Genomic DNA, 13,984 nt, shown 5'->3' on the forward strand with positions numbered 1-13,984 from the left:
AGCACTGGGCATTCATTTTACACCTCTGAATTTCTCATTGCACTGGAAAGGGTTTAGGTTTAAAAAAAAAAAAAAAAAAAAGTATCGCGCTCCATTTCTGACTTCTACAGTGCTTACAAAATTGATCTTTCTCGCGTGCATTTTAACTCCTGATTTTATCAATGATCAATTAAATGCGTCAGTTGGTCCAAATAAAACTACGTGAAACTGCAGCCATTTCTGGTGATTTACTAGGAAATAGTTGCAGAGTGAGACCTCTTTTCTTTTTTCAAATCCCCTCCCCTCCCCTTGGACACAGCGCGCCGGTTGCCCCGCCAACATAACCATGGAGGCGTGGTCGTTGTCCACGCCCATTGGTCGAAGCTGATGCACGTTTCCGAGCACAACAACGCTGACTGGCTGTTGATGAATGACGCACATATTCACCTGGGCGCTGATTGGCTGAAGTGAGCCAGATGCATGAGAGCGCCAGAAAACAAGCTTGAGCGGGTGATGCTGGAGTCTCCCCGGGACAGTGCACAGTTTCCGCTAATCGGACAGGAGTTAGAGGACAGTAGGAACAAGCTGAGGAAGACTGCCCGCTAATTTTGAAGAGGGAAATTAGCTGATATGTTAGTCTGAAGAAACTACGCACGGACAAGTCTGTAAAACTGGACACGGAGCCACATTGGATTATTTCATTCATTCAGCAGCTGAGAAAGGTGAGAATGATGTTTTCCCTCCAGCGGTTTCCTTCTTGCTGTAACACCAGCTACGTTATGGTATGCTGGTCAGCTGACCTAGTAATGTTGGCTAAGTAAGTTAACGTCAGCTAATTAAAGTCAAATTAGCCTTTATGACTATAAATAAATCACAGTAATAGTTATTTACAGGCTGTGCCACACCTAAATGTATGGACTAATTTGATTGAATGTACCCTTTACTAAGTTGAGAATGTTAAGACTAGCTCCATCTTATGTTACAACTTAGACTCAGCTTTAAAACTAATTTATTAATGTCATGTAATAATACATTCAGCTCTCGACTTTATCAGCTACAGCAGTGGGTTTACGTCATGTTAGCAATAAGCCACACTGTTAATGGACGGGGCTGATAGTTACGTTATAGCCGTTAGCTTGCTAAGGGCTAGCTAGCTAATTAGCTGATGTTCTTTGCGCCAAATTCAGCTGACCAGTCTTCTGAGTTTTCTGTAACGTTACTAGTTGGAAATTCCTTAACTTTAACATTCACCCCGCGAAGATATTAGTAGTGTTAACCATTTCTGATTTTCTATATCCATCTGAACCTTTTCTTTGGACCGCAGTTTTCCCAGATGGAAGTTGAATGTCTTACACTGAAAGACCTCACAAGTCCCAGGAAAAGTTTCTCGGTGGAGCCGGAGGAGGATGGGGGCCAAAGTGAACAAAAGGTAATGTGGCCCACTGATCTTATCTTATCTGTGGTGTAAGCAGTGTAGCAGGTTCGATGTGATGCAACTTAAGGGAGAGCTACAGAGTCGGGCTAATCAGAGACAGATGTTTGGAGTAATGTGGTGGCATCTAAACAGTGAGATAAGGTTATGAGATAAGGGCTAGGCTAGGGTGGCTTTTGGATTTAGACAGCTAGGTTTCCATGGGAGAAAGTTGGAAAGCATTTTTTGGATTGGAGGGAAAAAAACGCCAAACAAGGCCTTGAAGTGTTTCCAAATCAGTGGATTGGCCTTAGGTCACTCTGTCCTTGTGTCAACATTTGACCTCCTAAATAAAATCCAGCAGCAGGGGAAAGAGTTCAAGTGTCGTAATGGTGCTTTAGAATGTCCCGTTTTGCTAAAAAATGATTAATGTTGGAAATTTCTGCAGTATAAGCAAAGTTTGAAACCTTAAAACATTTATAACAATTGTCAACATTATAGGAAAACATCGGCACAGAAAGGAGAAGATCCACGCCACTAAAGTCTGCAGAGTCCACCATCCCTGCTTTGCTGATAAACAGAAAGGGTGCCACCCCTGACCTGGCCCACATCACCCCCATCAAACACACCGCCCTGACCGAGCCCTGGACGCCCACGGCCAATCTGAAGATGCTGATCAGTGCCGCGAGCCCAGACATCCGGGACAGAGAGATGAAAAAGGTGCTGTTTAGACCCATAGAGAATGAGAAGGACCAGTCAGCAAGTCCAGACACTGTGGGCGAGGATACAGAGGTGGAAGACTCTTGTCAGGTATGTGAAATGGGAGATTTTAGCACCTGCCAAAGAGGCTAAGAGCTAAACTATATAACCAAAACCAGTCTCTAAATTAGTCAATGAGGCATTTAATAAGGTGTCAGTTTAGGTCCTCTAAAATGTCCTATTCTTTGTGACCTTTGGGGAGGAATTGGTTAGACTGCAGTTATTGTTTATTAGGGATTTTATTATTATTTATTAGGGAAATGCTCTCACAGAAACGCAGAATTTCCAGAGTCTTAAAAGTCTAGGGGCTAAACACCTTTTCTCACTAAACTAACTTTAGCAGCTGAACTCTCAAGATGGGGCGTTTTCAAAAGCGCAAATACAGTCACTCACTTATGCCTAATAGAAAAGGTCATATTGTATTTAAGTGGGCAGTGGGAGCTTTTTTTAATATGATTATTTCTTAAATATGACGTGTGAAAGTTTTTCCAGCCTTATTGGGATTGCAGGATTGAATTGTTTTCTAAAATGGGTCCCTAAAGAAGCAGTTTACGGCTCTGAACTGATGTGTGTTAATGTGTATGCCACATAACCCAAAAATGATCACACTAAAACTCTAGAGGATGATGATGCCAACGCTAGCAGCAAAGTCCTCTTAGCCGGTGTCAAATTCTCTAAATAAATGGCAAAACACATGACTGAAAAATATGTGTTTATCATTGATCTCTACGCGTTTATCCGTCTGTCCAGTTTGAAGCTGTGGAGGAAGAGGAAGACTCCGACAAAAAGCCGAGCAGGAAGCAGAAGAGTCTGGGTCTGTTGTGCCAGAAGTTCCTGGCACTCTATCCTGATTACCCACCGCTACACAGCCCCATCTGGATCTCTCTGGATGAGGTGGCGACCAGTCTTGGTAAGGGGGTGGGGGGGGAGCATCTGATGTCTGTTCAATGAGCATTATAAAAGTTTTTATGTTATTGGATTTAGAGATAGTTGCTACGGAGACTTTTCCCTACAAGACACACTGACCATTTGGTGAGTTTTTATTAAAATGTAAACATATTTTTTCTTCTCTACTCTTGCACTGAAATTGTCAGGAGTGGAGCGGCGGCGTATCTACGACATTGTCAACGTGCTCGAGTCTCTCATGATTGTGGGTCGGATAGCCAAAAACAGCTACACCTGGTACGGGCGGCGGCGGCTGGAGGAAACACTGGAGGAGCTGCAGCGGAGGGGGCGGCAGCAGGGCTACCACCTCCAAATGGAGCTGGCCACCGAAGCCAGGGAGGCTGCACCGGGGCGCAAGGACGATGGAGCGGAAGGAGACGCTAGCAACGGTAATGACCTAAAAGATCGTTCTTAGAATTGAAGTTTCTCAAACCTTTAGTCAAGGGATTCTGGAAAACCATATCCTATCTTGCCCACCAGCTAATTGCCTCATTTTCTTCTACCATCACCTGTGCACGTCTTCACCATTGGCTGCTTTTGAAGAGGGGTTGTATGAGGTACTTCTCTATAGTCAGTGTATTAATTAAGGTAGATGGAGGTCAGCACGCCCCCGGTTTGGAGAAGCAGGCAGGAGTACCGACACAGAAGCTAAGCAATGTACTGCTGTGGACGGGGGCAGCAGCTAAATGTATTTTAATCACCTAAAAAAGTCCTACCTAAAAATCAATATCAGTTTAAGTGTACGCTATATTTAGAATATTTTCACTGCTTTACCTTGCGGTCAAACAGCGGCCCTTTTTTTTGTACACCTCACAGGACACGGGAGGTGCTGGCCTACCACTGCCTCAATAGTTTGTTTTGTTTGTCACACAATAAACAAACTAACTGATCGAAGCAGCGGTAGACCAGCAACTCCAGCGTCCGGAAAGTTTAAATGAGTGTTTTTGTCAAAAGGAGTCTGGTGGCTTTGAAGAGAGCATAGACGTATACGTCTTCAGTTACCTGACAGCAAAGTAAAGCAGTGAAAATATTCTGGCATGCCGACCGCCATCATGTAGCTAATACACTGACTATTTATTTATTTATTTATTTATGAACATTTATTAGAGGATCAACCCCATGAGATGCAACATCTCGTTTTCATGGGGGTCCTCCAGATCATGTACAGAGCAACAGAACAGCAGAACAACAGAGTAGATACAAACAAATAGGAAAAAAAATAAAAAAAAAATACAGAAAAACAAACATAATAAAAAACACACATGCACACTCTACACACACATAAGCTCTCAATAATATCCCTACCCCCATCCCTATCACATGTAGAATGTCTGAAAAACGACTAATTTAACATATAACACAATATTCCCACATATAACTGACAAAGTTGACATCACAATGGACATTTATGTACTATGGAGAAGTACCTCATACAACCCCACTTAAAAAAATCCAAACTATCCCTTTAATGGTGGTGCTAAATGAGCTGAAGTTTATTGTTGCACTTCTAGACTTATAGGATAAGAATCAGTTTAATGCAGCACATGTAAAAATATAAGTGTGGATTTAATCTCAGGAACAGCTTCCACCAAATTAACGCTACCACTTAGTCATTCCCTTCAAACCCAAAGGATTGAATACAAGCCTGGTTTCCATAGTGATCCTCCTACAAGCACAGCTGCTTATTAAGAGGGCGTGTATGTGTTGATTTGGCAGCGTGGCAGGATAATAACAGCACTCTTGACAAAGAATAGGCACACAATGTCCATTTATTGGTTAATGTCCGCCAGTTTTGTTGTGACTGCCGAGCAAGAAACACCTACAGCTGAAATGGTGTCATTAAGACATCAGCTGCACATTTAAGCATCTATAATCTCATGGTTTATGATCACATCATTGTTCCTTGCTGCTGCACAACAACCCAATTTTCACTGTTGATTATAAAAAGGTCCTCTTAATTCATATGTAGAGTCCTGTGACTGCAGTACTCTGACAGTCTTGGATGTTTCTGTGTTATTTTCAGCTGGTGGCAACAGGAAAGACAAATCCCTGCGCATCATGAGCCAGAAGTTTGTCATGCTGTTCCTGGTGTCCAAAACTCAGACAGTTACTCTGGACGCAGCAGCAAAGATCCTCATTGAGGAGAGTCAGGACTCATCCAGTCACAGCAAGTACAAAAGTAAGAGAGAAAGTACAAAAGAGTATGTCCTACTGTAATACAAAATGCTGTTTCTTTACAAAACTAAACGTCATCCCTGTATCTTCAGCTAAGGTGCGGCGACTATACGACATCGCAAATGTGCTGACCAGCCTGGGCCTGATAAAGAAGGTTCACGTCCGGGAGGAGAGGGGCAGGAAGCCGGCCTTCAAGTGGCATGGCCCTGTTGAATTCAAAAACTCTGGAAATGCTGGTAAGAATTAAAGAGAAATCTAAAGTAGTTCTGAAACTGCAAAGAACCCTTTCTAAAAGACATCTGGTGACAGCGATTTTATTTTGGAAAAAAAACAAATGGCAGATTTATTGCTAAAAAAAAACAAAAAATTGCATTTTTCATTATTGCCCTTATGCTAACTCAATCCTTATCAACTTCACTATTATCAGCTGGAGAAAATACTGTGAATGTGGCAGCTGTCACCCTGCCCCAGGACTTTAGAAAAGCCAAGATGGCACGGCACGCCTCGTTCAACATTGCACCTAATTCTGTGGCCATACAGCGGCTGGTCAACTCTGCACCCAGCAGTCCACGACGAGACCTTATGGGTAAGAAACTTTTTTCGTTGTGTCAACCAATAGTTTATTGCAGTAGAATGTTTTTATGTTGTCTGATAAATTGTCATCCCCTTGCAGGTCAGCTTAACCAGCCTGTGGATTTCTCCAAAAAGTCTACAAGCAACCATGCAGTGTGCCTGCAGTTTGGAAACAGCACTGAGTGAGTACACACACACACACACACACACCTACACACACACACACACACACACACACACACCTACACACACACACACACACACACACACACCACTGTAATCACCCATGCATTCTCTTGGCGTAGATTTATCTGAAGTCATCCACCACAGATTTACTGCCAAACAATTTGCTGCACACAGTGGCTCTTTTTGCTAACCTTTGCCGGGACAGTCTGAGTATTACTGTGGAGAATCCACATCAGCTGCCTGTGACAAGGACAAAGGGTCCTGTAGCTGTTAGAGGCTTAAGATAAAGTTAATATTACGAACTGTTCCAGTCTTTAAATTAAGTCCGCTTTCAGATTAAAGCTACACAATTGCATCTGAATGGATAAACAGTGTTTATTGCCACACTAGGCATATAATCCTAGTTATAAGATGCCAAGGCTCCATTCACTGAAGCAGTCTCTCATACAGAATATTTCACACACTCACTGCCAGTGTTTACATTGGCTTATGTGGCTGTAGCTTCAGGCTACATGTAACATGCCACTGTGGATATGAATAGTTTTGGTCTCGTATGAATGCATGCGTTGGGTCCATAGATACAGTACACAGTGGTTTATGTTATTTTTTATGCTTTGCCTACTTGTGGCCAAACCGCAGCTGCCTCAGGACTGTGGCTGTTAAGTGTTGTTGGAGGGAGCGAAATAATAGGGCAGAGAAGTGTGTGTTGAAAATGAAATATTTTAGTTGGGTAAAAATGTACCAGAGGCACTGGTTACCCATGGGATAAGAGTTGGGGGGTTCATAGCTGGGAAGGAGGGGTGGGGGTCAGCTGGCCAAAGCATTACTTCCTTACAATAAGTGTACGTGCGCCCAAAAGCCCAAATTGGCGTACGGCGAAAAAAAGTCAGATTTATAAAACCGTGTGTACGCACACCTGTAAGCAATGACAATGGCATACGACGTGGATCAGCCTCTTATCCTGCCCTGTACACGCCCATTTGTAACCATAAATAGTCAATGTAAAAGCACCTTGTGAATGCTGATAAGTATGTTAATGACCCTTGCAGTTGTTCTTTTGTTACACCGAATCATGACGACTGGCGGAGAAAAAAAGACAAAAAAAAACAAACAAAAAACTCTCAGACGCTCGGGAATTGCTGCCAGTTGAATTATAATTTCGGCCTGTTGTCGCACAGTGTAGGGAAACCGGATCTATAGACTACCTTTATTAATAAAATCTTCCAAAACAGCAGGCATTACGGCACTCGGGGACAGCTTCGATATACCAGACGTATATAATAAGATTTAACATAACTATATTTTATATCCAAATAAGCCTTAGTGATAAAGTTGAAGATTATATAGAATATTTATTTAAAAAAACACTTAGCTGTCTGACATTTCCAGGTATGAATGTGGAACTGTGTGAATGTGATCAGGGCGTTCCTGCAAAAAGAGAGGCTGCCTCTCAGTGAACCTCCCCTGAATAAATAAAGGTTAAATAAAAAATAAAAAAACGGGATGGCACAGTTCCGGCGCGCTGCCCTCTCTACTGGACCCAATTCAGTACATAGATCCAAGAGCGCAGCTATATTACTATTACAGCTTTATTAGGGAATTTAAATCAGCATATGAGCCAGTCATCGTCATGGTTCCTGAAGTCTCTTTCTCTCCTGATTCTTCCATTGCTGTCCTCCTGCAGGGCCATCATGCAGCACCTTGCTAAACACCTTGCTAAAATCACAGCAACAACTAGTGGTATCCCCCACCCCGAGATACAATTTGAAATTGAAATAGAATAGGCAAACACTTTTCTTCATGCAGGTCTTGTTATGAACAGTATTAAAGTTCGGACTGATAACGAGGACATAGAGCCTAACGATTGCGCGAGAGCTTAACGGCTGTATTTCCAGACTTTGACATTTGATGATATATGCACAGTTTTAAAGACATATATTTAGTTATTTACACTGTGTTCTACAGTTATATGCTAGGGTATTTGATGCTATCCTGTATTCCATGCAGTCGGGCCATCCCCTCCTCCTGCGCTCCGTAGCGGACAATGTGACGGCGAGACAGCGCTGATTAAATATTAAGAACGAGTTTTGATTTAAGATTTGAGTTGGAGGCGTTTATGGAACAATTATCACTCAGTACAATCTTCATGATATGGTGTGAAGAAATGTGCATGAGGCATTAATACTTAAACATATCAAGAGTAGCCTAATCGTTATTCCCACATGTACTTTCTGCAGTCTGACTTCAGTTCACCACCTCACCATCTGCATCGCCAATTCCTATTTTGTCTCCAAAATGTGCGTACGCATGGGTCAGAGTTTGCGTGGAGGACCGCACATTCTCCCGTCAAGTTCATCACAATCACAACCTTTGCGTGGGAAGTGGCGTACGCACATTTTCAGCCCCGTTTTGTGCGTACGCCACGTTTATAAATGAGACCCCTGGGCACTGCCATGGTGCTCTTGAGCAAGGCACCGCACCCCCAACTGCTCAGGGCGCCTGTCCATCGACAGCTGCAGCCCCCTCACTGACATCTCTCCATTTGTGCATGTATAGGTACTCAGGGCTGTGTGTAATGTGTTCTACAACAGAGGGAAAATATTGTCATTTCCCTTGTGGGATTAATTAAGTATAAATTATTATGATGATGATATCGGTCTGACTATGAATACAAAAAGCCTGTGAAAAGGTTAAGTGCAGGTTTTGATTCTCGCATCGCACAAAGGACAACAATATATTGTCGTATCAATATATCAATATCAGTATTTTGTCCTACCCCTAATTCTAATGGCTCATCATTTCTCGCTTCTTTTTCATTTCCCTGCAGTAACCGTCCCATCTGCCAAAGCCGCAGCAGCACGCTGGCTCCGTCCTCCACCCACCCCGCCCTCCTGGCACCTTCTCTCCACCCAGAGCACCCCCACTGCTTGGCCTACCTGCCCAGCCTGTCCCAGCCCTCGGTGGTCATGCTGTACAGGGCGCCAGACAAGCCTGACCAGATGCCTGAAGGTCCGAGATCGCCCCGGCTGGAGTCTGAGGAGGGGAGGAAGAGGAGGAGGGAAGAGGAGGTGACGGTGTTGAAGAAGAAGGGGAGGTCTGGGTTAGAGGAATGTGACCAGGTGTGGTGCTGTTGTTTTAGCATGATGATATGTATGACATTTTGCAAATGTAATTGTTATTGATGGTGGTTCTCTTTTTGGTTAAGCTTGACAGGGAACAGCATAATTATTTTTGGTTCGGTGCAATTTTGCGCCTACAATCGCAAGATCCTGTTAGTAAGTCTGGATAGCAACCGTTAAATTGAAAATATGAAATAATACACGCTTGCTAATGAAGATAACTCATTCCTGGTGTAATTAAAGACCTATATTAGTAATGTATAGGACATTTGATAATTGGAAAACCCTAGCCATGAATCAGGCTGCACAATCCTAGTAATTGGAAAAGCCCCATTTTTCATGGTAAGATGGTTCTTTATGAAAATTACTTGGCAGAATTTACTCCAATGGTAGGAGGGGAGAGCGTTAAGCAGTGCATTGTTACATGTCATGATAAAAAAAATGTTCATTCAAGATGGATTGTAGACTTCAACTTGTTTGAGGAATTGTGCCTTGCACTACATCTGATTCACAGCTAAAACCTTGTGGTTCCTTTATTTAAACCACGTCCATCAGCCGGTCCACGTTCATTTATACCCAGTGTTTGTTTTTCTTGCCAGATGGGAGCTGAAGCTCACAGTGAAGCACTAGAGTATTCACAGACGGGTAACACTAGGACTTCCCCCAGTCGCCCAGCAGGCCTCTCCACAGAGCGGACGCTGAATGACTGTCTATGCAGCAACAGCAGCAGTGAGCCGGCCCAGCCATCACACTACCTCTATGTACCCAACAACGCAGGTATATACACTTCTATATCCACTACACTATACTCTCTGGGGGGGGGGGGAACGCAACCCGACGTCACGCCGCGGTGACCAATCATGTAACTGGCGATCAGACTTGTCTGTGTGTTTGAGGTGGTGTGAGAGTCCCATTCAGTAAACGGGAGACATCACAGCCTCTGTTGCTGCCACAAGAAAGCACTCTGTGAAGATTGTTATAATTTCCCATTGATTTATCAGAAATTAGTCACAGGTCCGAACAGAACCACCGTGCAGTCCAGGCCGTGATCTGCCATTTGGTGATGCCCGGGGCAGTCCAATTTAAAAAAATAAAATAAAAACCTCTTACCATTTTCTCATGATGTTTCTTCTCCAGGTCTAAATAGCCTCAACTTCCTCCTCTCTGGCGGCCAGCCACCAGCCGGCCTAGCACTTCCTCCCAGCAGTGTTCCCACCCTGGCGCTGCCCTACGTCCTGGTTCCCTCTGCAGCACTCTCCCACTACCCCCTGGTGGCCAGCACTCTACAACAGCAAGGCTCCGAGGCCCAAAACAACCTGAGCTTTAGCCTGCCTGCTGTGATGTCCCCTGCCCACTTTATGGTGGGGGCGGCGCCGTACGGCTGGTCAGCAGCATCAGAGATCAGCACGTCACCCGTTTCATCACCGTCCACTCCAGAACAGAGCCGGCTGTACGGATCAGCAGGCGCTCCACATTCTCCCTCAGCGCCACGTCAGACAGTCAGCATCACCACACCAGAACCACTGGTAAGAACTGTTGTGTACACACACACACACACACACACACACACACACACACACACACGCAACCTATTAACTCAGACATCATTTGCCTTCATAATGTTACATGACCTTTCTGGTACCAGGCACTTGCAAAATGCCACAACCCAGCTTGACGTGAGAGCAAGTGTGGCATATGTTTTGTGGAAGGTTTCTCCTCATTTACTCATTTAGACACTTACTCATTTAGCGGTTCAAGTTGATTAATCTCCCAGTTGTTGAATAGGGATTAATGTTCTTGTCTGCAAAGCCTAACACAGTCTGCTGGCATTGCCATTTTCAAATGGAGTCGTTTTTAGACAACCTGCTGAGGTGGATGGCTGGAAGGCTAATTAATGCAGCATTAGAAACAATGTGACGAGTCAATGGCCGTGTTGTAATGAGGCATAAATCAGGGGTGGCCTGTCTTTACCCCCCACTTTCACTTTTAATATGGGCAGAGTGGTACCTTCATGAAAAAGGTCCAGGTGTTAGATACTAGTAGGGCTGGGTTTTAGAAAATCGATTTTTCCGATTCTAATCGAACACAGGCATGTATTCTAGTATTGTCTAGTTATGTTGGTCTGGTAACTGTTGTGAGCCGGGACCACATTTGCCCATTTGGAGCATTCAGAGAAGCTCAAAGTTTTGAGATTTGATAGTAGGGGTAAAAAAATAAAATAAAAAATCAATACAGCATAGTATCACAATATTTTCCGTGGCAATACTGTATTGATACACAGACGCCAAGTATCGATCTTTTACGATATATGTGTTGGTCAGTTTGTCAGCTTGACAATCCCATTTTGCAGCAATAAATGTAAAGTGAGATGAACAAACAGAGAAATGTATCTTTTTAGATAAAACAGATGTTGATAAAGGGGACATAATTTGAAATTGGGAAAAATTTGAAGTTGGAAAAAAGGTAATACATTGCAATATATCGCAGAATATTGCAATATCTTTAAAATCGCAATAATATTGTATCGTGACATAAGTATCGTGATGATATCGTATCGTGAGGCCTCTGGTGATGCCCACCCCTATTTGATAGTCCGATGATGAGGAGCAACCTTTTTAACAACAAAACAAACCTAATTCACAACTTAGTCACGTCATCCGCAGGTTTGGTCCATAATTGGTTTTTTATCAAGTCATCCATAAAAAGAGTGACAGATTATTTTTTTTTCCCCATCTGAGAGTCCTCCAAAAAAACTAATCCCTACAGGGTGTGTAGGATTCTGTGTAAATGTTCTTCCATCTTACATCCCTCTCTACCTTCGCAGACTCCGCACACACCGAAGGAAACCACACCCTCTGCCTCTAAGGCTTTCTTCCAGACCCCGGGCACACTGGGAAGTGTAGTCAGCGCCGCGCCAGCAGGCCGAAGAAGAGGCTCAGCACAGAGGAGACTGGACATCGGCCACCCGCCAACCAGTTAGACACGCGAGGAGATGGAATAGGTGGCTGATGTGCTGTTTGAACACTCAGGTGTTGATCCTAACAGTGAAAACATGGTTTCAAACCACTGGTGCTTTTTTAGTTTATTATTTAATTAATGACAGGTTTTCCTTCCAAAATGCAGCAATAAAAGGTTTTAGTAAGACACGGTTTACAAGACCTAAAATTAACTATTTCCTAAAATAAACTTCTTCTTTTTTTGGAATGCAAACATTACAAGATTTGACATTTTGCTAAATGATCATTACCAATTGGTGGGTACCTCATTCTTCAGTGAAACTCTTTCGTTATTGGTCATTATGTTCAAACGGTCCAAATGTGCCTCCTGGTTCAATTATGGGACGCCAGACTTCAGAGTGAATGAGTGAAGCTGTGTTGCCAATGCCACAGTGCCCTCCTGTGGTGGGAGTCGGCCACTGCTGTATTTTGTATTTGAGCCTTAATTTCCCCTCCCAGACATGATCACGCTACCTAATTCCCCACACCTTGTGTATTAAAGCCCAATCGCTATTTATATTTTAGCTAATATATGTTGATTACAGGGACTGTAATGGAACATTAACTTTTTTTTTTAGCACTAAGTATCTGACGGTCTAATTTTGAAGTGATTGTCGTTAGTTGGCCCCTTCAGGTTTTGTTACGTTATCAAGGTGTAATGAGAAATCTTTTAGCGCCCATTCACATTAGCACAGTAGCAGACAATCCTCTCGGCTCATTTCGGATATTACTGTAAGGAGAAAATCACAAAAGCCTTAAAATGTTTACAGCCAGCCAAGAAGTTCAAGGAACAGTTCTTGGACTTCTTGATGCACAGCAGATGCATTCATGTACTGGTGCCGTGTATGTTTCACAGTGTATCTGCAACCATGGTGCTTAATGGTTAAACACCAAACCCTTTAGCTCTGTTACTGACAGACTGTCCTTTAGACAATGTGATGTGACAATGCTCTCAGGTACTTGAATACTTGGATTTTGGAGAAATGTCAGAGTACTGTAAAGCTTTTTTTAATCCTTATTATATCAGGGAAAGTAGACTGAGCTATCATTCATACAGTCGGACACATTTGGGAGACACCCAGTATGACGACAAAACTCTGATTGGACAGATAGTCTAGCTAGCTGTCTGGATTCACCCTGCAGAGATCTGAGGAGCAGTTAACCATAGTCCTCACAAATCCACCGGATTTAAAATCCAACACAAAGAAAGCAGAAGGAAACGGAAAAGACATGCATCCGGCGGAATCTCCTGCAGCACCGGAGCAATCCTGGAAGTGGAACACGAAGGATATAGACTAGGGGTTAAGTGCCTTACTTAAAAGGTGCCTTACTTAAAAGGCACTTTGCTGAGAGAAAAGAGTTGTCTCAGTACAGACTTTCTCAGGTTGTCCAGGGATTTGTATCAACAGCCACTGAGTCGTTAGCCCACTAACTTGCCCTCCAGACAACCCAGCCAAAATATTGGTGCTTTGTACGGAAATCAGTTAAGCTCAGCTATGTCACACCAAAGGGTGCACAAAGGTTCCACTCTGACCAGTGGATGTGTGTTCATTAATGTACAGTTGTATGTCTGAATATGTTCGTACATTGTATTCATAGTGTCATTCATACTTTCACGTGCAGAATGTTAAAGGCTGCTTTAATGCATTTCAAATAATGATTATCACACTGCTATTTTTAGTAGTTGTGTCTGCTGATCTAACTTTTACAAAACATGGAGCTGTTGCTTCACTGTAGCTCTGCTCTCTCTCTCTGTAGTTATGGGCCAAACTCTTCTCGCCTGTACGACTTTATAAATTTTCATAAAATAAAAAAAGTATGACACTGACCAACTTCATCAT

General features: G+C 43.2%; 1 protein-coding gene across 1 annotated transcript; it reads left to right on the plus strand.

The window, feature by feature from the left end:
* The first annotated feature begins 492 nt into the window (after positions 1-492).
* On the plus strand, positions 493-13,318 carry e2f7 (E2F transcription factor 7). The gene is made up of 13 exons (XM_039791197.1): positions 493-701; positions 1,304-1,408; positions 1,892-2,200; positions 2,900-3,059; positions 3,244-3,483; positions 5,118-5,273; positions 5,362-5,505; positions 5,697-5,855; positions 5,943-6,024; positions 8,856-9,147; positions 9,747-9,924; positions 10,285-10,673; positions 11,972-13,318. Exons 2-13 carry the CDS (start codon positions 1,313-1,315, stop codon positions 12,125-12,127), a joined length of 2,361 nt encoding a protein of 786 aa, XP_039647131.1. The 5' UTR covers positions 493-701; positions 1,304-1,312; the 3' UTR covers positions 12,128-13,318.
* Positions 13,319-13,984: the final 666 nt, after the last annotated feature.

Source organism: Perca fluviatilis, chromosome 23, assembly GCF_010015445.1.
Source record: "Perca fluviatilis chromosome 23, GENO_Pfluv_1.0, whole genome shotgun sequence".
Classification (NCBI taxonomy): Eukaryota; Metazoa; Chordata; class Actinopteri; order Perciformes; family Percidae; genus Perca; species Perca fluviatilis.